At 38.1% G+C, this 27891-nt stretch overlaps 2 protein-coding genes across 3 annotated transcripts in view; one reads left to right on the top strand and one right to left on the bottom strand.

The window, feature by feature from the left end:
* LOC128702988 (mucin-2) overlaps positions 1 to 27891 on the bottom strand; it is an 89224-nt gene that overhangs the window by 30421 nt on the left and 30912 nt on the right. The window lies entirely within an intron of this gene.
* Positions 362 to 26886, top strand: LOC128702989 (galactose mutarotase). Its single transcript, XM_070103546.1, has 10 exons — positions 362 to 525; positions 902 to 1024; positions 2210 to 2303; positions 4669 to 4820; positions 8318 to 8413; positions 9178 to 9291; positions 10770 to 10857; positions 14180 to 14347; positions 16862 to 17025; positions 26772 to 26886. Exons 2-10 carry the CDS (start codon positions 911 to 913, stop codon positions 26850 to 26852), a joined length of 1071 nt encoding a protein of 356 aa, XP_069959647.1. The 5' UTR covers positions 362 to 525; positions 902 to 910; the 3' UTR covers positions 26853 to 26886.

Here is a 27891-nt window from a genome sequence, read left to right on the forward strand (position 1 = left end):
AAGAACCATCCCTCACTACAGGCTGAGGAACCACCCCTCACTACAGGCTGAGGTACCACCCCTCACTACAGCCTGAGGAACCACCCCTCACTACAGGCTGAGGAACCACCCCTCACTACAGGCTGAGGAACCATCCCTCACTACAGGCTGAGGAACCACCCCTCACTACAGGCTGAGGAACCACCCCTCACTACAGGCTGAGGAACCACCCCTCACTACAGGCTGAGGAACCATCCCTCACTACAGGCTGAGGAACCATCCCTCACTACAGGCTGAAGAACCACCCCTCACTACAGGCTGAGGTACCACCCCTCACTACAGGCTGAGGTACCACCCCTCACTACAGGCTGAAGAACCACCCCTCACTACAGGCTGAAGAACCACCCCTCACTACAGGCTGAAGAACCACCCCTCACTACAGGCTGAAGAACCACCCCTCACTACAGGCTGAAGAACCACCCCTCACTACAGGCTGAAGAACCACCCCTCACTACAGGCTGAAGAACCACTCCTCACTAATCACATGTAAGCTAATTTACACCTCAATACCTAACAAATCAGGCCATTATAAATGCATTCATTAACACATTCTGTACGTATATTTGCCGCTTTGTTAAATGTATTTTCCTTACAGGCACTGCACTGTATGGCCCTTGTGGGTTTAGTGCTTAGTTTTTGATTATAATAATTTCCTTTCAGGTATTAGTAGCCATTGCAACTCAAAATACGATCTTCCTGATTAACATGACTTTGGGCAGGCTTGAGTACATATATATATAACCTTTCACTGATATAACCATATGGTATAATCATATTATATTCACAAGAAAGTGCAAAAATCTAACAGAAACTAAAATTGCAACCGAGAAATTTCCTTATATAATTTGTGTATTATTTACAGATTCTTAACATGGAGATTTCCGAGGACATTTTTGGTACATTTTCGGATCCCGACTCCGGGAAAGAGATTCCTATTAAGCGTTATACTCTGAGCACAGGAAGTTCACCAGGATTTAAGTTTCAAGTAAGTTCACGCTTGTTGCAACTTGCTAAGTAAGTTTATTCAGGTATACACAAATACATAGATTACACAGATTATCATACATAGCAGCATATGTGTAGAGAACCTGGAATAACCCAAAAAAGTCAGATAATTAAACATTTTTTTTCAACAATCCGGCCATATCACACCGAGTCAGGTCGACCTAAAAAGAAAAGCGAAAGCTTTTCTTTTTAATTTGGTAATGTATACAGGAGAAGGGGTTACTAGCCCCTTGCTCCCGGCATTTTAGTCGCCTCTTATGACACACACGGCTTACAGAGGAAGAATTCTTTCCCATTTCTCTATGGAATTTGAAATATTGTAAGAAATTATCTTTACAATCCATCAGAAAAGGTATCTGTAGTGTGAGCTTTTAAATTCAATTGAGTTACTGTGATTATATTCATGGGGAAGTGCTAATCGCATGAGAATCATGTAGAGGATGAGCAATGGGAGATAATGAGGTTAGATACTACATATTTTTTATTTCTTTTTGTGTTGCAAAATAATGTAGTCATGTAATAAAACTGGTAATAAGTCCAGTTAGCCAGACTTGAGTCCTGGAAATGGAAAGTACAATCTATGCACATTAAAGGGATATTGGCAGGTTGGAGAGACTTCTGAACTGTCATATCTGAGTGCCTCTGCAAAGACATTGATTATGTATGAGTGAGGTGAAAGTGTTGAATGATGATGAAGGTATTTTCTTTTTGGGGATTTTCTTTCTTTTTGGGTTACACTGCCTCAGTGGGAGACGACCTACGTGTTGGAAAAAAAAAATGTAATAAACATTGGTAGGCACAAGAGATAGTCACTAGATCCAAGGAAGAGTAGGGAAACTAAAATTCCTTGGATGAAGAGCCCTTCACTTTCAAGGTGCACTGAAGTTTGATAATTTTATTATGCATAAATGGTCCAAGTCGGACTGAAATGTCATCGTAAGCTCCTCTCTTCTATGTGTATGTTTTATTATGAATCCCATTACAGAGGCGCATAATGGGTCCAGGGAGTGTACCTCAGCATTACAGAGGTGCATAATGGGTCCAGAGAGTGTACCTCAACATTACAGAGGTGCATAATAGGTCCAGGAACTATACCTCTCAGTCACCTTAATTGTATTATAGTGTACTCCACTTTATAAAGTTTGTATAAATTTTCTGCCCTCAGGTTATCTCTTACGGTGCAGGAATAAGTGACATTGTGGTCCCGGACAAGACAGGGAAGGAAGACCACGTCACTCTTGGTTTTGATAATTTAGAAGGTTTGTTATTTATTCTTGTATTAATAGTTAATTAATATTATATTACATATATATAGTCCCAAGAATGTGCATTAAATATTATGACTGTAGGGAAAGAGGTATTGTAATAGCAAGTGTAGGGACGGAGAAGAATAACACAAGAACTATAAAGTGTGATATAATATATCTTATTGAGAAAATATTTTTTTCTTATTATTTTTTTTATTAACACATCTGCTGATTCCCACCAAGACAGGGTGGCCCGAAAAACAAACTTTCTTCATTCATTCCATCACTGTCTTGCCAGAGGGGTGCTTTACACTGTAGTTACAAAACTACAAATAAACTGGAAATAAAGCATTTATTAACTTTAACATCTAGTGTTCACAGTACAGTATCAGTGACTGACTTTGGGTATACCCCAGATTATTGAGTTTAGTTTAATATCTTTGTTATGCGCCCCATACCCATCCTGAGTGTGGTAGTCAAAGGATTACAGAGGTACATAATGGGATTATTGAGCCCTGCTGTTCTGATGAGAGTAGACCAAAGTATTCACTAACTTGGTCTGGTCATGGACCAGAACACAGGGAAGTTGACCTCCGGAACACCCTCCAGGTATACTCAGGGCATTGCACAATATGCCATCAAGCCTACATAAATATTTATTTTTAGCCTAAATCACATGAGCATATGTAAATTGGAGTCAAATTTGACAAGGGTAATCATTACAGGCATTGGTTTATACCAGTTAATTCTAAATGTACAGTACACTGTAAACTGTAGTAGTATCCCTTCATGGGAGTTTCTTATATGCCTGTGGTCTACTGATCCAGGGAAATGGAGCCACTCTTCATTTTTTATGGTTGAAATTTGATTGTCTCCCATCTTGCATTCTCTAGATTCTGTATGATGCCTATGGCTTTGTGCTCTTTTAATAATAATAATACTAATAAATAAAAAAAAGTGAAGCTATAAATAAAAATATTCATAATCAATGTGTGGTAGTATCAAGTTTAGGAATGTAATGTTGGGAATATTAAAAACTAATGGTTTTAATTATAACCATAATTTTTAAAGGGGTGAACTGGTAAGCCAGCAGAAGGCCTCTGTCAGATGACTGAAAGCTCCAGCTGTGGGTCATCATATGACTAAGACCCACGTCAGGAAACACTTGTCATGTTTACTAATTTTACCTAACCTTAAGTTCAGCAAAATAAGAGGTATATACACAAATAACCCTCACATAAGCTTTTGACGACGTTTCGGTCTGACTTGGACCATCCACAAAGTCACACTAAGGAGAGAAGGAGGGAGTCACAGTATTGTGCCTTCTTGTCATTTAAAGTAAGAGGCACCTGGTCTCAGTGTGTCAGGTTCAGTGGTTTTAGACTTCACACAGTGTATTTAGTACATAATAGTAATCCTTCATGTAACAGGAGGGGAAAGGATACGTTCTCAAAATCAAATTTTAAAGTAAAGTGAAGACTGTATGGAAAAAAAACTTACATTCCACATTACTTCAAATTTAACAATAATTTTTTTTAGTATTGTAAAATTTATTATCTCCATGGGGAAGTGGAACAGAATTCTTCCTCCGTAAGCCATGCATGTCGTAAGAGGCGACTAAAATGCCGGGAGCAAGGGGCTAGTAACCCCTTCTCCTGTATATATTACTAAATTTAAAAAGAGAAACTTTTGTTTTTCCTTTTGGGCCACCCTGCCTCGGTGGGATACATCTGGTGCATTGAAAGAAAGAAGAAAATTTATTATGGTATAACTACTTCATATTCTAGTAGCGTATAGTTCTTAATATTCAAGAATGCAGAGAGGAGCAGTGTGAATCATTGAGTTGAGGTGAATGGCTGTGGTTCTTACATAAATGTGGATACGGATTAGTCAATAGCTGATGGTTGTATCAGAGTGCTCAAGTGTTGTGTAATTCATCTCTTGTATGTTGTACCCTGCAGTACTGTATGTATAAAGCTCACCAGAAAACTTTTTTGAAGACAATTGTACTTTAAAAAAACAACAACCAGCACTAAACATACACCATTTGAAGACTTTCCTTACTTTTCTCTCAGTTTTATACAAGTGTCCGTTGTTTTATGCTGTAGATATAATCCAGGACATGGCTGATGTAGCAAGCTCTAACAAGCCATAAATACATAATTCATCACAATAAAAATATTCAATCCAGACTCACGAAATCATATTGACATGATTGCAAACAAAACCTACCATGGGCGGGGATTGAACTCATGGCAAGCAAGTCGTAAAACTTCTTTTTTTTTAATGTAATTTATTTGAACATTCCTAAGTATCTACATGCTTTACATAAACTAAGATTTTTTGAATGTATAACTTTTGGCTTTTAATTTTCCAGGTTATGAAAAATTTAGCTACCTGGGTAGTAGCATTGGACGTCACGCCAATCGAATCTGCAAAGGCAAGTTCTCCATAGACGGCCAGTCATACCAATTAAGTATTAACAACAATGGAAATCATCTGCATGGAGGCACAAGAGGCTGGGACAAGGTGTGTTCTATTTTTATTACTAGCGGTGGTATTGATGAATGATCAAGCAAAACTGGGACAAATGTAAAGAGATGGTTCTTTGAGTCATCTAGATATGGATTACAGACAGTAAGGCCCCACTTATACAGCAGGTTAGGTTCCAGGCTACTGTAGGGTCCCACTTATACAGCAGGTTAGGTCCCGGGCTACTGTAAGGCACCATTTGTACTGCAGGTTAGATTCCAGGCTACTGTAGGGCCCTGCTTATATAGCAGGTTAGGTTCTGGGTTACTGTAGGGCTTAGTTTATACAGCAGGTTAGGTTCTGGGCTACTGTAGGGCCCCTGTTGTACAGCAGGTTAGGTTTCGGGCTACTGTAGGGCTCTGTTTATACAGCAGGTTCGGTTCCGGGTTTTTGCTGTAAGGTGAAACGTTGCCTATTTTTCGCTTTCAAATACATATAAAAGCCTTGTTTACACTATCATATACAGCGGTACCTTGAGTTACGAGCAGCTCTCAACTTGAACAATTATGTAAGTGTAATTCAATACTTGGGATTAAAAGCCCTTCAGCATTAAGGCTGAGTACATATGTAGAGAGAATATATAAAAAGAAAATTTATTATATCAAATGACATGTTTCTGCCTATCTTTTGAAAGATCTTGTAAACCAGTACAGCCTATCCTCATTTAATGATGGAGTTCCGTTCCTGAGACCACGTCGTTCAACGAATTTGTTGCTAAGTGAGGAGCATACTAAAATGGTAGTGAGTTTGTGTCAACCATCTTTGATATTGTTTTAATGCCACCTTTGCTCCATTTATAATATTTCTGGTATATTTTTAAATGTGTGTGTAAAGGTAGAAAGTTGAAAGTGAACATAGAAAAGAGTAAGGTGATGAGCGTATCATTATTATTATAATAAAAAAGAAGGGCTAAGCCACAAGGGCTATACAGCGATGAAGGTATCAAATGATTTAGATAAAGAAAAATTGGATATTAAATTGGGGAGGAGGAGTATGGAAGAAGTGAATGTTTTCAGATACTTGGGAGTTGACGTGTCAATGGATGGATTTATGAAGGATGAGGTCAATCATAGAATTGATGAGGGAAAAAAAGTGAGTGGTGCGTTGAGGTATATGTAGAGACAAAAAACGTTATCTATGGAGGCAAAGAAGGGAATGTATGAAAGTATAGTAGTACCAACACTCTTATATGGGTGTGAAGCTTGGGTTGTGAATGCAGCAGTGAGGAGGCGGTTGGAGGCAGTGGAGATGTCCTGTCTAAGAGCAATGTGTGGTGTAAATAGTATGCAGAAAACTCAGAGTGTGGAAATTAGGAGAAGGTGTGGAGTTAATAAAAGTATTAGTCAGAGGGCTGAAGAGGGGTTGTTGAGGTGGTTTGGTCGTTTAGAGAGAATGGATCAAAGTAGAATGACATGAAGAGCGTATAAATCTGTAGGGGAAGGAAGGTGGGGTAGGGGTCATCCTCGAAACGGTTGGAAGGAAGGGGTAAGTGAGGTTTTGTGGGCGAGGGGCTTGGACTTCCAGCAGGCGTGCATGAGCGTGTTTGATAGGAGTGAATGGAGACGAATGGTATTTGGGACCTGACGATCTGTTGGAGTGTGAGCAGGGTAATATTTAGTGAAGGGATTCAGGGAAACTGGTTATTTTTAATAGCCGGACTTGAGTCCTGGAAATGGGAAGTACAATGCCTGCTCTCTAAAGGAGGGGTTCGGGATATTAGCAGTTTGGAGGGATATGTTGTGTATCTTTATACGTATATGCTTCTAAACTGTTGTGTTCTGAGCACCTCTGCAAAAACAGTCATTATGTGCGAGTGAGGTGAAAGTGTTGAATGATGATGAAAGTATTTTCTTTTTGGGGATTTTCTTTCTTTCTGGGTCACCCTGCCTTGGTGGGAGATGGACGACTTGTTAAAAAAAAAAAAAATTAAATGTTTATACAGCAGTGTACTGTATATTGAAATAAATAGAATAGATGAAATGAGCTCTAATATACATTATTTAGGTATAAATACTGGTGAGAGAACCTGTCATAAGTCCAAGGCGTCGGTCAACGAGCACATTGCTAAGTGAAGTGAGCCTATAGAAGAGAGTATACTATGCATTTCTAGGGGATTTCTATAAAATAGTAGGTGGGAAGTACAGTGCCTGCATTATAAAGGAGGGGTTTGGGATATTTGCTGTTCGGAGGGACATCTGAACTGTTGTATCTGTGCACCTCTGGCAAGATAGTGATAGTGTGAACGATGGTGAAAGTGTTTCTTTTTTGGGTCACCCTGCCTCAGTGGGAGACAGCCAGCATGTTAAAAAACAAAAATTCAATCACCCAAATTACATAATAAACTGTATTCCACTTAACCCTTTGAGGGTTTCAACCGTACTAGTACGGCTTACGACCCAGGGTTTTTGACGTACTAGTACGCCTAAATTCTAGCGCCCTCAAATCTAGTGGGAGAAAGCTGGTAGGCATACATATGAAAGAATGGGTCTATGTGGTCAATGTGCACAGTATAAAAAAAATCCTGCAGCACACAGTGCGTAATGAGAAAAAAAAAACTTTGACCGTGTTTTTGGAATAAAACAGCGACTTTGCACTGTATTTTTGTATGGTATTTATTGTTGTATTCTAGTTTTCTTGGTCTCATTTTATAGAATGGAAGACATATTACAGAAATTGAGATGATTTTGACTGGTTTTACAATGAAAAGTACCTTGAAATTGAGCTCAAAGTAGGAGAAATGTTCGATTTTTACCAAAGTTCAAAAGTAAACAAATCATGCCAAGCGTGCAATACACGTCAACTGGTGAGTCTAATATTCTTTCACAAGTGCGCTGATATTATTTATACCATTTCTACACTAATGCAGCAGTCTGCATAACAGTAAATCTTCTATTTTTTGTAAGAATAAAAATTGAAAGTGGAAAGCCAAAGAAATATAAGAGGGGCCTGGGGATGTGACTAACGAACGGAGGAAATGTTATTTTAGTGCCAGGAATGTCTTTGTTTATTCTGAACCCTATTTGGAAATTTGCATCTTTTGAAATTTGTGTGAAATTGGCAAAATTGCTAAATTCTGACCACTGTATTGGATAGTTGAAATCAGTAAATGGGTGGTTTCTCGTACTCATTCAATAGAAAAAATGGAGTTCTAGAGAAATAGTTATGATTTTTGTTGACTAGTAGACTGGAATTGGCCGAAAATAGGGCTCAAAGTGGGCAAAATAATCGATGCGTAAACATCGTCGAGACCGCTAACTTCGCGAGAGCATAATTCCGTAAGATTTCCATCAAATTTCATACTTTTGGTGTCATTATGATTGGGAAAAGATTCTCTATTTTTTCACAAGAAAAAATAATTTTTTTTTTTTTTAAATTTGGCTGACCCTGAGAACAAGTCTCGGAGAGGGTCTGTCGACCCTCGAAGGGTTAATAGAAATAATGTTTGTGCTTGTATAAATTGATTATAATGTAAAATGTATATTTTTTTTATACAGCATGTTTGGGAGAGCTGTGTGATAGATGACACTGTTGTGTTCTCACGGTTAAGCCCTGATGGAGAAGAAGGCTACCCCGGGAACGTATTAGCACAAGTACGTATTATTACACTGAAGGGAAGGAAGTGTGTAGCTAATCTAGTAGTGGAATCAGTAGCAACAATACTCTGCAGTAATAGGGGATGTCATCATGTGGGCAGGTCCTGACCTATTTCCACTACTTAGTTTTGGCCATGTGATAGCATCTACTAGTACTGCTGCTGCTCCACATCTTTCACTGGCTCTACTATAAAAGGCTCCATTATCATTTGTCTGTATTAGAGCAGTAAAGTTCCTGGTAAGTGAAACCTTTCAATAAAAACACCCAGGTGTTACAAGTGTCTTATTTACTTTTAAACATTATATACTTTTGATTTGAGGATTCCAGGACAAAACATTACATTGTATATCAAAGACCTTGTCAATGCCTGATTACCAAAATCTTTTCAACTGTTTGAGGAATCAGATTCAGATTTTTTGGTGCTAAATTCTATTTTAAATTGGTCTATTTTAAATTGAAAGAATTATTTTTTTTTTAACACACTGGCTGTCTCCTACTAAGGTAGGGCGACTCGAAAACAAGAAGAAAAGCTTTTACAATCAGTCACTGTCTTGCCAGAGTTGTGTTAATACTACAGTTCAGATGCCCCTCTAAATTGCAAAAATCCCCACCTCTCCTGCCCTTTTCACCTCCAGGACTCGGGTCCGGCTAACCAGTTTCGCTGAATCCCTTCATAAATTTTACCTTGCTCATACTCCAACAGCACGTCAAGTTATAAAGTTCCCTTTGATGCTAGGTACTGTACTGTAATTATTTTCAGGTTACATATAGACTGATTAAAGAGGGTGGACTTAGGATTGACTTTGAGGCCATGACTACACGTGCTACACCGATCAACATGACTAATCACTGCTTCTTCAATTTGGCTGGACATGTAAGTACTTTGAAATGATTCAAGTTACAATAAGAGAGAAAAAAAATTCCAGCAATGAATATTCTAATACCTCATATCCCTTAGAAACTATAGTGGTTTTATAAATTTGTCTTAAGACTAGATGTTCTTTAGATAATTTATATTGAAAGGCAATTTATATGACTTTTTAAGTTGCTTTTGGAATGGGAATTATGGCTGTCAAACCCATTAAATGGTTACCACTTGTTCATGTTCATATATTAGTTTTCTTATATATTGTACATTTATAATAAATCATATTAAAAATATGTACAATTAAATCTAAGGGATTAGGTGCTTTGACTCTTAAAATAATTATTTTTTTTTTTTTTGTTTTTTCTTTATTTTAGTGGTAAGCTGGGAAGTCTGAAGAATTGTAAATTATCAGCAGTTTTGGTTCTAGTGCTGTATAGCCCTTGTGGCTTAGCACTTCTTTTTGATTATAATAATAATAATTGGTTCTAGTATTGCATCAGCAAATCTGTTCCAAATAAGTAAATAGAAAAAGATAGGGAAAGACAAAAGTACACGAGTGAGAAGTATACATTGTATAATTTTTTTTTAAAACACGCCAGCCATCTCCCACTGAAGCGGGGTGACCCGAGAAAGAAGAAACGCTTTTTATAAAAGTTTTTCTTCTTTTTACATTTAATAATTTATACAGAAGGGGTTACTAGCCTCTTGCTCCCAGCATTTTAGTTGCCTCTTGTGACATGTCTTACAGAGGAAGGAACATAGTATAAATCTTCCTTTCAGATTCAAATTATTTCTTTTTATGAAGTGCAAAAATAATGTAGTTTACATGTAATACAGTAATGTTAGGCACAGAAGGTCACTAGTATACTTGCTGGAAACTATATCCAGGAGGCTGGATGGGGTCAAGAAGTTTTTGACTTGCAGTATTTTTCCAGGTGTAATTTAACAGCCTCTCCTCGCTTAATGACAGAGTTCCGTTCCTAAGACCATGTCGGGAAATGAATGCGCCACTAAGTGAGGAGCATACTGTATATTGTAATAAAAAAATAGAGGAAATCAGCTCTAATATACATTATTTAGGTATGCATATTGGTCAGAGAGCCCGTCATAAGTCTGAGTCGTTGGTAAACGAGTACGTTGTTAAGTGAGGAGAGGCTGTAATTGTAAAACAATTCTTGCTATTCAGACAGAATCACACCAAGCAGAGAATTTACTGTATAGTAGATTGATATTTTTCTAATGTCTGAATTCTGATTGTGATGACTGGTATGAAATACTTTATATGTAGTTGTTGACTTCCATACACCAGTATATATTAAAAGAAATCACACAGTGGGTGGGGCTTGATCCCGTTCTGCAGTTTGAATGGAGTCGTTTTATTATGATTTCATGAGTTATTCACAAAGGAATTTGTTTTCAGTGGCAAAACTAATTCCTAATTTCTGTCTTTTTCATAGCATAATTAGTTTTGAGCATTCACACAGGCTGCTGGACAGGATGGAATCTTTGAGCATATTGTGAAGGTAAATGCTGACCGTTTCACCCCTGTGACAGAGGATCTTATACCAACAGGTCAGTGAAACACTTTGAAAATTTTTTCACCCCTATCTCCACTCCCTGACTATCCATCTCTTGCCCACCTCATCTTTAATGAGGATGGTCATTTGCAAATGCACAAGTAGTCTTGTGAATCTTGTGTTTCTACTAAAAATACTTCTGGCAGATTCCTGTCTTCTCTGCTTCCTAGGTGAACCGAAGATTGTTAGAAAGCAGATGTATATTGTGGAATTTTTTCAGATCCTTATGGGAAGGAAACACAACACTTGTACATCTTTACATATGGTCTGCTGATTTTTTTTAGCCCACTTGCCATCTCTCACCAAGGCAGGGTAATCTGAAAAGGAAACACTTTAACCATCATTCACACCGTCACTGTCGTGCCAGAGGCATGCATGTACGACAGTTTAGGTGTCTCTTTAAACAGCAGATATCCCAAAATTCTCATTTAGAGTGCAGGCATTAAATACTTTCCACCTCCAGGACTCAAATCTAGCTAACCAGTTTCTCTAAATCCCTACACAATCCCTGCTCACACTCCAGCATTTAAACATTTCCAAACAGGCTAGAGTGTAGATCGGTAAAAATCCACATTTACCCTGATTCACAAACATCCAGTTTAGGGAACAACATGGAGTGGAGCTTAAATCTACGCATCTCGTTCCTCTGATATTTCCTACTGTTTTGAATTTCATTGGCTGAGAGAGAACAGACCCCAGAGGTAGAAATGTCTACTTAGCTCTGATGCTATTGTAAAAATCCCTGAATGACCTGATATTAGTGACATGAGCTAGTCTTGTCTCAGTATTTCTGTGTACCTCTGGTATCACAAGTTAATAAATACATAGTAGATTATACAGGTCAGTATCACATATAGTTTAAAATATTTTTATTTTTTATTTTTATTATCACACTGGCCGATTCCCACCAAGGCAGGGTGGCCCGAAAAAGAAAAACTTTCACCATCATTCACTCCATCACTGTCTTGCCAGAAGGGTGCTTTACACTACAGTTTTTAAACTGCAACATTAACACCCCTCCTTCAGAGTGCAGGCACTGTACTTCCCATCTCCAGGACTCAAGTCCGGCCTGCCGGTTTCCCTGAACCCCTTCATAAATGTTACTTTGCTCACACTCCAACAGCACGTCAAGTATTAAAAACCATTTGTCTCCATTCACTCCTATCAAACACGCTCATGCATGCCTGCTGGAAGTCCAAGCCCCTCGCACACAAAACCTCCTTTACCCCCTCCCTCCAACCTTTCCTAGGCCAACCCCTATCCCGCCTTCCTTCCACTACAGACTGATACACTCTTGAAGTCATTCTGTTTCGCTCCATTCTCTCTACATGTCCGAACCACCTCAACAACCCTTCCTCAGCCCTCTGGACAACAGTTTTGGTAATCCCGCACCTCCTCCTAACTTCCAAACTACGAATTCTCTGCATTATATTTACACCACACATTGCCCTCAGACATGACATCTCCACTGCCTCCAGCCTTCTCCTCGCTGCAACATTCATCACCCATGCTTCACACCCATATAAGAGTGTTGGTAAAACTATACTCTCATACATTCCCCTCTTTGCCTCCAAGGACAAAGTTCTTTGTCTCCACAGACTCCTAAGTGCAGCACTCACCCTTTAAAATATATGAATAGTTATTCCCCACTAGCAACACAGGTACGTACTTCAGACAAGGTTATATTTAGTGAAATTTACACTAAGTTAAAACCATTTTCCCATAGATTTCCATGTTGTAGTATGAGGTACTCCATGAGGAAGTGGAAAAGAATTCTTCCTCCGTAAGCCATGTGTATTGTAAAAGGTTACAAAAATTCCATGAGCAAGGGGCAAGTAACCCCTTCTGTACGAATTACTAAATGTAAAAATAAGCTTTTGTTTTTCTCCTTAGGTCACCCTGCCTCGGTGGGATACAGCTGGTGCATTGAAAAAAAAAATACGATAAAAGATAAAGATATTATTTCTTTGTAAAGGTTACAATGTGTAATTACAATTTTGGTTTGCTAAGTACATAGAAGCCACTATCATGCCGGGGCATTTCGGGCAGACAAAATCCTAGTACATAAATACTTAAATCTAGACAAGATAATTGTGGTTAACTTGTATTAAAATCTTTAGTTAATCTTAATACTAATGCAAGGTAGTCAAGGTGGAGGTTTATAAGAATAATAATCTTGAAGTTGCTCATAATAAAAACAATATTACACATAATGGTTCAAACAGTAATATTTCATGGATTGGCAGATGTTTAATAGACTTAGAAGTCATATAATATATTATTATTATTATTATAATCAAAAAGAAGCGCTAAGCCACAAGGGCTATACAGCATATAATATAATATTTTGGAGAGTTGCTTCAACTGATTAGAAGTTGTGTTGGTTTGGTTTGGTTAGTATTGAGAGCCGAGACGATTTTTAAGCAAAGTCCTGAATTTTTAAGTAGTCAGGGGATCCTTTCCCGGTTCAGGTAGTGAATTTCAGATCTTCGGGCCCTATATGTACATTGCATTTTTGCAGTGTGAGACTGACATGAGGGATTTCGAAGAGTGCCTTATGCCTTTTATTGTGATTGAGTTCTGTTGTAGCTATCAAGGAGAAGTTTATGTGGAGGGTTTATATTGGAGTTTAATGTTATGTATATGTAGTAGGCACAATAATATGAGTGTGTGTCATATTTTATTCCTCTCATACCCAGCTTGTAGGAAGTAGAAGTTATTTTAGACAGTTATGGGAATATCTCAATCCCCTCCTTTACTGCCTGCACTCTAAAGGAGGGGTTTGGGATATTTGCCATTTAGTGACATCTAAACTGTCATACCTGTGTGCCTCTGGCAAAACAGTGACAGCGTGAAATGATGGTGAAAGTGTTTCTTTTTTGGGTCACCCTACCTCGGTGGGAGATGGCCAGCATTAAAAAAAACAGGCAGAATGGATAAAGAAAGGGTTAGAGTAGACATATGACAAACTGCTGTTAAATTGGACTGTCTGAGGTGTTTATTTACATAAGACTAGGTGAGACAATTTTGAGTTATGAAAAACCACAGTATGGTTGTGCCTTAAACATATCCTTTGCGCTGTTGTTTTTTGTACTAAAAATTCAACTGAGAATTGCAAAGCCAGGAAAACAACTCATGTGTAGGGGGAACAGTAGTATACAGTATTTAAGTTCAACGTGAGGATTATCATTTAAAAGAAAAATCTTTATTGACTCTGAATATTTACATTTTAAATATCTAGCTTATAACTCATCATAGCTTTTTATTAAAAAATTTCCTGTAATTCTGAAATGTGTTAATGGTATGCCTATCAACAGGAGAGTTGGCCCAGGTCGAAGGTACTGGATTCGACTTGCGTAATCCAATCACATTTGGAAAAGCTCTTCCCAAGGTTCCTGGCAGTGGCATAGACCACAACTTTTGTCTTAATAATAAGTGCCGGGGAGAGCTTGAGTTTGCTGCACATTTCCACCATCCACCAACAGGTTAGTTTATTAAATGATTAAATACAATTATTATTACGATTCATGAAATCATAAAAACACGATTGCAAACAAACCACGGAATGAGTGGGGTTTGAACCCATGGCGAATGAGTCCTAAAATTCACAGACCAGTACATTATTAATCAGTGAAAAGCAAGGCAAGCAAGTTTGATACAGGGTAGAAGAGGGGTGCTTCAATTCCTCAGATCAAGAGTCCTTCATCAACAATCTTGCACCTTCCTAGATGGGAATAAATACAAAAGCATCAATATTAAGTAGGGCTAGATTTTGGAAATCCCCGATGCTGAGGAAGTCTCTTGATCCAAGGAATTAGAGCTGCCCTTCTATTCCTCAGATCAAAACTGACAGAGAAAGTCTTACTGTTACCTGTTATAATTTTTTCATGTTCTGTTTTCTCAAAAAAATGAAATGTTCAACTTTTAAAAATAACTAATAGTAATTTTCAAAATCTGCCTTGTATTATACAATATATCCTCACATTACTCCTCAAGGAAGGTTCCTTGATGTTGGTGAGGGGCTCTTGATTTAGGGAATTGGATCTGTGCTCCAGTTCCCCGAATTAAGCCTGAATGCCTTCCACATCCCCCCCCCAGGCGCTGTATAATCCTCCGGGTTTAGCGCTTCCCCCTTGATTATAATAATAATAATAATAATAATCCTCACATTACACCAGTTACTTTTATGTATTTTCTAGAATTATTTGCTGATTTTTTTTTGTATTGGGGAATAGATTACTTTTTTATTTTGGGTAAAGGAGTAAACACCCACCATCATTCATTCAATAACTATCTTTGTAGACATCATGATTAAGATAACTCTCCAAACAGCAACATCCCTGCATTTTCTGCAAAGTGAGGCACTATATTTCTTACCTTCAGGACTCAAGTTTTCCCAAAATACATTGCATAATAGTGGCTTTGTTTTGTACCTAATAATGCTTTGTTACATGTAAACTATATTATTTTCGTCCTGCATAAAAAGAAATAAAAATTTAAATTTTGAATTTGATTTTGAACTTGTTTACATTCATTCCTTTGTAATATTACTGTGTTACACTCTAAGAGCACATAAAATCCTTGAAACTGCTCGTCTCCACTCACTCCAGAGTAACTTTTCAATGACTTTTTTTTTTTAACTATTATACATCTGAAAGCAGTATTTTTATTTGATTTTTAGTAAAATCTTTAATTGATTAAAAATACACAATTGCAAAAAGTACTATTATTGAGACATTCTGTCTATAGAGAAGACTTCTTCAGTCAGAAGTGACTGAAGAAGTCTCTTATAAATGCAGAAATATCTCGATAAAATTCCTCTCATCCATCGTGCCTTTCACCACTATTGGCTTTGGGCCATTTATATTCAAAACCCTTAATTACCATATTTTCCAGCATGTGTGTGCCTTTTTTTCCACAAAAAGTCTTGGAAAATCACCCTGCACTTTATCTGCTCAAGGTCAGTGTCAAGGGTAGGCTTTGGGTTATGCTTTAGCATAAAATAAGAGGGTAATTAGCCCTTAAAAATGATTACTGATTTACTGCCATGATACTTCTGTCATGCACCTTACATGCTGGAAAATACAGTAAGACACCTGCTGTCCCTGTTTACCTATCAGTAAAATAGGTACCCGAGCGTTAGTCAACTGGTGTGGGTTGCATGCTGGGGAGAAAGCTGACCTAATTTGCCCAGAATGCTCTGCATATCCAGGGGCTTTCTAAATAGTAGTATGTCACAGATGTCACCTAGGCCTGTATACCCTGTACATGTACTATTAGAAATAAAGATATTATTTCTTTCTTTCAACACACCGGCCGTATCCCACCGAGGCGGGGTGGCCCAAAAGGAAACATGAAAGTTTCTTCTTTTGCATTCAGTAATATATACAGGAGAAGAGGTTACTAGCCCCTTGCTCCCGGCATTTTAGTCGCCTCTTACAACATGCATGGCTTAGGGAGGAAGAATTCTGTTCCACTTCCCCACGGAGATAAGAGGAAATAAGCAAGAATAAGAACTAGAAAGAAAAGAGAAGAAAACCCAGAGGGGTGTGTATATATATATGCTTGTACATGTATGTGTAGTGTGACCTAAGTGTAAGTAGAAGTAGCAAGACGTACCTGAAATCTTGCATGTTCATGAGACAGAAAAAGGACACCAGCACTCCTACCGTCATGTAAAACAATTACAGGCTTTCGTTTTACACTTACTTGGCAGGACGGTAGTACCTCCCTGGGTGGTTGCTGTCTACCAACCTACTACCTAGGAAAGATATTACAGTGGACCCCCGGTTAACGATATTTTTTCATTCCAGAAGTATGTTCAGGTGCCAGTACTGACTGAATTTGTTCCCATAAGGAATATTGTGAAGTAGATTAGTCCATTTCAGACCCCCAAACATACACGTACAAACGCACTTACATAAATACACTTACATAATTGGTCGCATTGGGAGGTGATCGTTATGCGGGGGTCCACTGTATTATTATATTTTTATCAGGTCGGATACTGGATGTGTACACCAGTGAGCCGGGAGTCCAGATTTACACTGGAAACTTTTTGCCACAAGAGAAGGGCAAGATGGTTGGGCGAGGTGGGTGCTCTTACACCCACCAAGGTGCCTTCTGCTGTGAACCACAGAATTTTCCAAATGCCATAAACCAGGTAATTAATTTCTTATGGCCAGCATAATAAATGGTTATTTTTAAATTACTCACTCTTTGGAGTAGAACCCTTGGATGATATTATGGTTCACCCTGGGCCATTATCAAAGTGTGATTTGATAATGATCCATCCAGGGCCATTATCAAGGTGTGACTTGTGGACCAAAACCTCATTTAAAGATTCCTCTCTAAAATGTGGGTTATTTGTGAATTATTCCATCCATGACATTGTGACTTATTCTAAATCAGTATTCATATTGATACTGTATTTCACGGCTTATTAGATGCATTTTTTCCATAAAATGTCTCCAAAAACCACTCTGCGTCCTATAAATTGAAGGCCAGTGACGGGAGCTATAAGTTTGGGGTGTGGGGTGGGCTGTAGCTCTCCCTGTTATATCCAATGCCAAGTCATTGAAACTAAAACAAGCCTTATAAGCCGCAAAATACAGTATTTTTTAGCAAGTGTACAAGAGAGTTGACAAGTGGAGGATAAGATACATAAAGCAGAAGCTTTTATTAAAATGTTTCATCCTTTAGTGAGATTTTGTTATAATCAAGACGTGCTTTTTTTTTTTTGTCTTTTCATCCATATGCCTTATTTAATAAAGCATCAGTTTAGCAAATTTTGGATTTCACAAACATCTGTCATCTGGATGAAGTTTGGAAGTGAAGGATAAAGTCTGTTAAATCCTGATTCATCTGCTATGGTCCAATGGGTAAATTGATTCTGGATTTAATGGACAAAGCTTGTTACAGTCTACTGGGTATGGTGTAGATTGATTTCAGATTAAATGAACAGTATCAGTTAAGTCCAGAATTATCCATTATTGTTATGATTATGGAAAAATACTCTGGCATTCAGACTTAACTTTTTTAGTGGCTATCATGTAGAACTACATCATCGAGGCCAGGGTCCCTTGCACAGTTCTACGTCATGAGCTCAGCTCACTCAGATAAGCTGTGAGTGGTAAATTTTAGCCCAGATATGAGAGAATGGGTCTGCGCAATGAGCGTTCACAATAAAAAAAAATCCTACCCTACGTTGTGCATGATAGAAAAAGACTTTAACCATGTGTGTGGTTTAAATTAGTGACCAAATTTTCTAAGATAATTTTTATGGTTTTATTGGCTGTTTCTTAGTATTATTTGATAGAATGAAGATTTTATTATTATTTTTATTATCACACTGGCCGATTCCCACCAAGGCAGGGTGGCCCAAAAAAGAAAAACTTTCACCATCATTCACTCCATCACTGTCTTGCCAGAAGGGTGCTTTACACTACAGTTTTTAAACTGCAACATTAACACCCCTCCTTCAGAGTGCAGGCACTGTACTTCCCATCTCCAGGACTCAAGTCCGGCCTGCCGGTTTCCCTGAACCCCTTCATAAATGTTACTTTGCTCACACTCCAACAGCACGTCAAGTATTAAAAACCATTTGTCTCCATTCACTCCTATCAAACACGCTCACGCATGCCTGCTGGAAGTCCAAGCCCCTCGCACACAAAACCTCCTTTACCCCCTCCCTCCAACCTTTCCTAGGCCGACCCCTACCCCGCCTTCCTTCCACTACAGACTGATACACTCTTGAAGTCATTCTGTTTCGCTCCATTCTCTCTACATGTCTGAACCACCTCAACAACCCTTCCTCAGCCCTCTGGACAACAGTTTTGGTAATCCCGCACCACCTCCTAACTTCTATACTACGAATTCTCTGCATTATATTCACACCACACATTGCCCTCAGACATGACATCTCCACTGCCTCCAGCCTTCTCCTCGCTGCAACATTCATCACCTATGCTTCACACCCATATAAGAGCGTTGGTAAAACTATACTCTCATACATTTCCCTCTTTTCCTCCAAGGACAAAGTTCTTTGTCTCCACAGACTCCTAAGTGCACCAGTCACCCTTTTCCCCTCATCAATTCTATGATTCACCTCATCTTTCATAGACCCATCCGCTGACACGTCCACTCCCAAATATCTGAATACATTCACCTCCTCCATACTCTCTCCCTCCAATCTGATATCCAATCTTTCATCACCTAATCTTTTTGTTATCCTCATAACCTTACTCTTTCCTGTATTCACTTTTAATTTTCTTCTTTTGCATACCCTACCAAATTCATCCACCAATCTCTGCAACTTCTCTTCAGAATCTCCAAAGAGCACAGTGTCATCAGCAAAGAGCAGCTGTGACAACTCCCACTTTATGTGTGATTCTTTATCTTTTAACTCCACGCCTCTTGCCAAGACCCTCGCATTTACTTCTCTTACAACCCCATCTATAAATATATTAAACAACCACGGTGACATCACACATCCTTGTCTAAGGCCTACTTTTACTGGGAAATAATTTCCCTCTTTCCTACATACTCTAACTTGGGCCTCACTATCCTCGTAAAAACTCTTCACTGCTTTCAGTAACCTACCTCTTGAAGATATACTACTGAAATAGAGGTGATTCTGATTGGTTTTGGGAATGGAAGTATCTTGAAATTGAGCTCAAAGTAGTGAAAATATTAGATTTTTGCCAATTTTTCCAAGGACGGGTACGGTCCCCCTTACACTCCCTAGTCTGTTTTACGGGTTTTTAATAGGTATCATTCCGTTATTGGGAAGCTGGAAGTTAGTGCTAGTGGTCAGTATAGTAGTGGAGCTAGTGGAAGAGGGAGAGCAATGTACCAATAATAGTCGCACTTGGGAAGGGCTCACTAGTGAAAGTACATTGGTTCATAATGGAGGCCCATAAAGTCCCTGGTTTGCAAAACGCCAATCAATAAATATATCCAGGTGTTGCATATGTATCATATTTATTACCTTATTGAAATTGCATAACTTTGATCTAATGATAGAGAAATTGCATCTTATGCAGTCCATAAGTCTGACAGTAAATTGTAAACTCAAGATCTATGCATCTATAGGGTTTGAGTCACCTTATGTTCAAGTTTTGTATACTTCAGTTATACAGTTTTCTAAAATGTATACAGCCTCTCCTCACTTAGCGACATACTTGTTTACCAACAACTCGGACTTATGACGGGCTCTCTGACCAGTATGCATACCTGAATAATGTATATTAGAGTTGATTTCCTCTATTATGTTTATACAGTAGTGTACTGTATACTGTAATAAACATTTAAAAGTATACAGTAGGGCCCCACTTATACGGCGGGTTAGGTTCCAGGCTGTTGCCGGAAAGCAGACATCGCCGGAAGTCAGAACGCCATTTTTTCCCATTTATAAGTGTATATAAATGCCAGACAACAACCTTACACTAAATTATATTAAGTTAGTAATAGAACCAGACATTAAAAACACACAAAGTAAAATACATTCACAGTAAATTCATTGCTTATCTTAAAGTATTTGTAATCTTAATGTAGGGAGGGAGGTGAGTAGTACTTACTTGTAGGAAGTCAGGTGTAGGTAGCCCAGGTGTAGGTAGCCCAGGTGTAGGTAGTCCTGGCTCCCCGTCTCATACTTAACCCTTAAACGGTCCAAACAGATCGGCGTTCAAATTCGTAGTGCTACAAAAGTAGATCTACTTTTTTTTTTACATATTTTCAAATATAACAAAAAAAAAAATGTAGATAAAAGTTGTTTTTACATGTTTTTAAATGTAAAACAAAAAAGAAGATCTACATTTTTTTACATACTTTCAGATGTTGAAAAAATGTATATATACGTTTGGACTGTTTAAGGGTTTATATACGATTTTTAAAACATCGCAGAGAGGCAAAATACACATACAGTACACTCATTATTTACCTTAAAATATGTGTAGTCTTAATATAGGAGGAGAGGTGAGTAGTATTTATTTGTAGAGTCAGTGTAGGTAACCGGTAGGTGTAGCCCGCCTGGGCTACACCTACCGGCTACCTACACTGTGGCCCAGAGCCATATTATAAACATTGACATGCCTTGTTCACTGAATTTAATAATTTCTAACAGCTACCTTTAGATATCATAATAAACGAAGGTAGAAGTAATGAATAATTCATGCCGAAAATTGTAAACAAAAGCGGAGTGGGGGAGTGGCTGGGCCAAAAGCAGATTCATACACGTTTTCTCTGATGGCTGAGCAGAGAATACGTAATGTTGTCCCTCCACCCGGCTACCACACAGCTCCACAAGTATTATTATCAGAGCACACATAAAATATGTAATAAATGCCAGACAACAAGTTTACACTAACTTATATTAAGTTAGCAATATAAATAGGCATTAACCCTTTGACTGTCGTGGCCGTATATATACGTCTTACGAGGTACCGTGTTTGACGTATATATACTCATAAATTCTAGCGGCTTCAAATCAAGCAGGAGAAAGCTGGTAGGCCCACATGTGAGAGAATGGATCTGTGTGGTCAGTGTGCACCATATAAAAAAAATCCTGGAGCACGCAGTGCATGAGAAAAAAAAAACTCCGACCATTTTTTTTAATTAAAATGCCAACTTTGTGGTCTATTTTCGTATAGTATTTATGGTTGTATTCTCATTTTCTTAGTCTCATTTGATAGAATGGAAAACATATTATAGAAATAGAGGTGATTTTGATTGATTTTACTATAAAAAGAACCTGGAAATGGAGCTCAAAGTAGGGGAAATGTTTGATTTTTGCCAATGTTCAAAAGTAAACAAATGATGTCATTGTCCAATAAATGTCCAACTAGCCATTCTAATATGCAGTCATGAATGGGTTGATGTTATTTATACAATTATTACAGTATTGCAGTAGTCTGCATAATAGTAAGTCTTCTATTTTTTGTTTGAATAAAAATTCAAAATAGAAAGCAAGAGTAATATCAGAGGGGCCTGGAGACATGACTGATGAACAAAGAAAATGTTATTTTAGAGCCAGGAATGTCTGCATTGTTCATTCTGGACCCTATTTTGAAATTGTCATATTTTTTAATTTTCGTGAAATTGGCCAAATTGCAAATTTCTGACCACATTATTGGGTAGTTGAAATCGGTAAATGGGAAGTTTCTTGTACTCAATAGATAGAAAAAATGGAGTTCTAAAGAAATAGCTATGAGTTTGGTCGACTGGAACAATGGAATTAGCCGAAAATAGGGCTGAAAGTGGGCGAAATCGCCGATTTGTAAATATCGCCAAGGTCGCTAGCTTCGCGAGAGCATAATTCTGTCAGTTTTCCATCAAATTTCATTTTTTTGGTGTCATTACAATCGGGAAAAGATTCTCTATCATTTCTTTAGAAAAAATTTTTTTTTTTTTTTTTGAAATTTTGCGACACCAGGAGACACCTCAGGATTGGGGGTTGCGACAGTCAAAGGGTTAAAAACACAATAAAAGGTAAGATACACACAGAGTACTACGCTTATTACTTGCTTATTAATGTGTGAGAGGTGAGTGGCAGGGTGTTTATTGAATAAAATCAGAATGGCACACCATCATCCTCTAACTTGGCACTTAAAGCAAGAGGCTTATGACTTCTCTTTTTATCACAGCTAACCTTAGACGCCATCGTCAATGAGAGCCAACTAGTTAACGAAAGAGTAAACGAGAGAGAGAACGAGATACAGAATTGAGACAATGTAAGAACACAAACTGAACAGGTAGTGGACGATCACTTAGTCAGGCGAAATAAATGCGTATTAATATGTCTACTTTTAGTTCATTCACGTACGTTTGTAAGAGTTTGTAAAGCATTTACCTCTATTTTTTATTTTAATAATAATTACCTCACAATATAAATACTCTTACATTGCGTACAAGTTAGTTCAGAATAAACAAACAGCAACACACCATTTTTAGAGTGAATGAAGATAATAATAATAATAATGATAATAATAATAATATTATTAATATTATTATTATAATAAAAAACACTAAACCCACAAGGGTCATGAATTGCTATATATAGAGTAAAGGCATACGAAAAGAATATTTTTCTACAGTTACCCCCAGTGTTTGACTAGAGAAAACGTAATTCTTCCGACACTACCTACACAGATGCTTTGTAAACAAATCTCATATTTACATCAATTTTTATTCTGTGAGTGTATGTATCATGTTTATATGCTATGTAATGGGCTTCATATATAATTTTGAGGAAAATATCATGGATGGATTAATGAAAATGCCTGTATTGAAGTAAAATAAGACATTTAGTGTGCCCAAGAGTGATTATTATTACGTAGTATTGGCGTCATGAGTAGAGAGAGACTTAGCTATTTTAATGTGTACCTGCACACCAGCACAGTAAGTATATTTAGGTACAGGTACACTTACTGCATATTTTATATGTACCTGTAACTTTAAAACACTTGAAATTTTGGAAAGTTTCCCGACATAATAGATGTGGTCACGGAAAATGGAAACAAACCGGGTGGGGGGGCGCCGTATTTGAAAGACCGCTTGCCGTATAGCAAATTTTGGTCATAATTTGACATCACCATATTAGCGGAGCGCCGTAAGGCGAAACGCCGTAAAGCGGGGCCTTACTGTACCAGAAATGTTACAGATGAGGCAAAGGTGACATTAAAACAATATCAGAGATGGTTGACACAAACCCACTACCATTTTAATATGCTCCTTACTCAGCGACAAATTCATTTACCAACGTGGTCTTAGGAATGGAACTCCATTGTTAAGTGAGGAGAGACTGTATTCATTTTCATCTACAGTAATTTGCAGACTACAGTTGACCCCCGCTTAACGATCACCTCCAAATGCGACCAATTATGTAAGTGTATTTATGTAAGTGCGTTTGTACGTGTATGTTTGGGGGTCTGAAATAGACTAATCTACTTCACAATATTCCTTATGGGAAAAAATTCGGTCAGTACTGGCACCTGAACATACTACTGGAATGAAAAAAGTTCGTTAACCGGGGGTCCACTGTACTATATTCTGACAATTTTTTGTTAATCCAGGACGAACAGAAAACCAGGCTCTGAATGAATAACAAAACCAAAAATGCTACACATTAATAACAAAAAAAAAGGCACAATACCGTGACTGGATCGATACACAAATAACTCGCACATGAAAGAGAGAAGCTTACGATGACATTTCAGACCGAAACGTTGTTGTAAGCTTCTCGCTTTCATGTGCGGGTTATTTGTGTATGCTACACATTCTGTATATGCAAAAAATACAAGTCTGATTTTTCAGAATATACATTAACCCTTTCTGAGTGGGTCCTGTAGTACCACAGCTTTGAAGTGCAGGGTCAGTCCTATAGCTCTATACCATGAGGTCAGCTCACTCATAAGCTGTGAGCAATAAATTTGGGCCTAGATATGAGAGAATGGGTCTGTGCAGTAAATGTGTACCTTATAAAAGAAAATCATGGAGGAAACAGTACATAATGGAGATAAAACTGACTTTTTGGTTTAAAACAGTAAATTTATGGTGTTTTCCATATGACATTTATGGTTGTATTCTCAGTTTCTTGGTCTTATTTGATAGAATGAAAGATATATTATAGAAATAGACATGATTTTGATTGGTTTCAGGATTGAAAGTAGCTTGAAATTGAGCTCAAAGTAGCAGAAATGTTTGATTTTTGCAGATATTCCTGAGTATACAAACTACGTCACTTGTTCAATACATGTCTAACTGGTCAGTCTAATGTGCATTCAAAAATGTGCTGACAATATTTATACAGTACAATAATGCAGTACAACCTCTCCTCACTTAGTGACGTACTTGTTTACCAATGCCTCGGACTGACGAAGGGGCTCTCTGACCAGTATTTATGTTAGAGTTGATTTCTTCTATTCTGTTTATTTCAATATCTAGTACACTACTGTATAAACATTAAAAATAATATACCAGAAATGCTATGAATGGCGCAGAGGTGACATTAAAACAATACCAAAGATGGTTGACACAAACCCACTATCATTATAGTATGCCCGGTGGCCTGGTGGCTAAAGCTCCCGCTTCACACACGGAGGGCTCGGGTTCGATTCCCGGCGGGTGGAAACATTCGACACGTTTCCTTACACCTGTTGTCCTGTTCACCTAGCAGCAAATAGGTACCTGGGTGTTAGTCGACTGGTGTGGGTTGCATCCTGGGGGACAAGATTAAGGACCCCAATGGAAATAAGTTAGGCAGTCCTCGATGACGCACTGACTTTCTTGGGTTATCCTGGGTGGCTAACCCTCCGGGGTTAAAAATCCGAACGAAATCTTATCTTATCTTATCTTATGCCCCTCGCTTAGCAATGAATTCATCTAATGACATGGTCTTAGGAACGGAACTCTGTCGTTAAGTGAGCAGAGGCTGTATTCCACACAACATTAAATCTTCCAATTTTTTTGTGAATAAAAATTCAAAATGGAAAGCAAATGCAATATAGGAGAGGTCTGAAGATGTGACTGATGAACAGAGGAAATGTTTTAGTGCCAGGAATATATTATTTATTCTGGACCCTATTTTGAACTTGGCACTTTTCTGAGTTGTGTGAAATTGGCCAAATTACTGATTTCTGATTACTTTATTGAGTAGTTGAAGTAAGGTAAAATGTCAGTTTCTTGTACTCAGTTGATTGAATAGAAGGAATACTAGCGAAATAGCTATGAGTTTGGTCGACTGGAGCAATGAAATTGGTCGAAAATAGGGTTCAAATAGGGTCAGTGCTTAAATATCGCCAAGACTGATAACTCTGTGAAAGCATAATTCTTGAAGTTTTCCATCAAATATTGTAGTTTTGGTGTCATTACCTTTGGAAAAAGATTCTCTCATTTATAACAAAAAAAAAGGCACAATACCGTGAGTGGAATGATACATAAATAACCCGCACATAGAAGAGAGGAGCTTACAACGACGTTTCTGTCCGACTTGGACCATTTACAAAGTCACACTAATGAGGAGAGGAGGATGGGTATATATAGGCAGGAGGTGGTAGTGGTAATAGTAGTGGTAGTAGGGGAGGTGGAAGGAAGTAGTAGTTGGGAGGTAGTAAGAGTAGGAGGGGGCCAATCAAATATGTACTACTAAGAAAGAGGAGCACTGCAAGGGAACTGGTGCCCACAAAGGGTAAGAGCAAGAACTTTCCTTGTATGAATCTTAGTCCCGGCTTCGTCTCTGTAGATGCCTTCCTCTCCCACTACATTGTAAAATGCTCCAAACTTCAGAACACCCGTGATTTAACCTGATTCCTCCTTTTTTCTTCTCCCTCTTCCCCTTTCCTTTTTCCTTTTTCTCCTTTGAGTTGTCTTTCTTCTGCCCTGTGTATTTGTTCCTTCTTTATTTACTTATTTGTTTTCCCCCCTCTGTGTTCTTGCTCTTACCCTCTGTGGGCACCAGCTCCCTTGCAGCGCTCCTCTTTCTTAGTATTTTATTGGCCCCCTCTTACTCGTACTACCTCCCCACTACTACTTCCTTCCACCTCCACTACTGCCACTACCACCTCCTGCCTATATACATGTATACCCATCCTCCTCTCCTTCTCGTTAGTGTGACTTTGTAAATGGTCCAAGGCGGACCAAAACTTTGTCGTAAGTTCCTCTCTTCTATGTGTGGGTTATTTGTGTATTTTCTCATTTCATAGGAAAATATTTTTTTTATTTAAATTCTCCAACCCTGAGAGCAAGTTTGAGATCAGGGGGTTCCAACCCTGAAAGGGTTAATACCATTAGGCCTCATTGTAATTATCAGTGAAGTAGACTGTTAATGGCTTTTTTGATTATTAATATGCTTAGGAAACAAAATTTATTTTGGCAAGTCTTCTATATCTTAATGTCAATTTTCTTATTTTTCAGGATAATTTCCCAAGTGATGTGTATCATCCTGGGAAGCCGTACAAACATTCAATGATGTACAAGTTCAAAGTAGAAAAGTAAACTTACCGTTACCTTCGAGAAGCTCCGAGGGAAACATGCACAGAATTCAATGACAGGATATATCAAAGATCAGAATTAGTCAAGAACATTGAAAATGGCTTCGTAATCATGCGATGCTACAGACATGCAAGACAGGATACCACAGAATTTATTTTTTAATTTGCATTCTTCACATCACTGCACATAAAAGTCACAATAGCATGACTGGAGCAATACAGAAATAACTCTCACATTTAAATTCAAAAATTTATTTCTGTGCATAATATACAATGTATAGTTTATACATAGTATAATATTGTAAACATAAAGGAAAGTCACTATCATGCACGAGTATTTCGGGCAGAATAAAACTTATGATGATGTTTTGGTCTGACTAGGATCATTAACTAGTAATATCTGTGTGTGGGTTATTTGTGTATCATTGCCCATTTCTGCCTTTGGCAACCTACTGTATTTCATGGCTTATAAGATGCAGCTTATAAGACTTGTTTTAGTTTCAATTTCTCAGCATCGGATGTAACTGGAAGAGCTACAGCCCATCCCACAACCCAAACTTATAGCTCCCATCACTGACCTTCGGTTTATAGGACACAGGGTGGTTTTTGGAGATATTCTAAGGAAAAAATGCGTCTAATGAGTCGTGAAATATGGTATTTTGTTCCAGCAGTTAGCAGTTTCAAAACTGCCAGATACAGCAAGAGTTCCTGGTAACATCTCAGAATGGCATTCATACAAGTATATAAATATATTTAGGAGGCTTTAAGTGCTAGGGGCTTGAACATCCAACAGGCAGGTGTGAACTCACTAAATCAGTGTGGAGACTAGCGGTGTTTGTGACTTGGTTTGCTGTTGGAGAACGTGCAAGTAACATTTATGAATGAATTTAAGGCAACTGGTTGGCCAGACTTGAGCCCTGGAGGTGGGAAATTCAGTGCCTGCCTTCTGAAGGAGGGGTGATGATGTTGCAGTTTAGAGGGTTTCTTGAACTGCGATATCAGCATACTTCTATCAGTAGAGCGACTGAATGAATGATGGTTGC

The sequence above is a fragment of the Cherax quadricarinatus genome, chromosome 86 (genome assembly GCF_038502225.1).
Source record: "Cherax quadricarinatus isolate ZL_2023a chromosome 86, ASM3850222v1, whole genome shotgun sequence".
Taxonomy (NCBI): Eukaryota; Metazoa; Arthropoda; class Malacostraca; order Decapoda; family Parastacidae; genus Cherax; species Cherax quadricarinatus.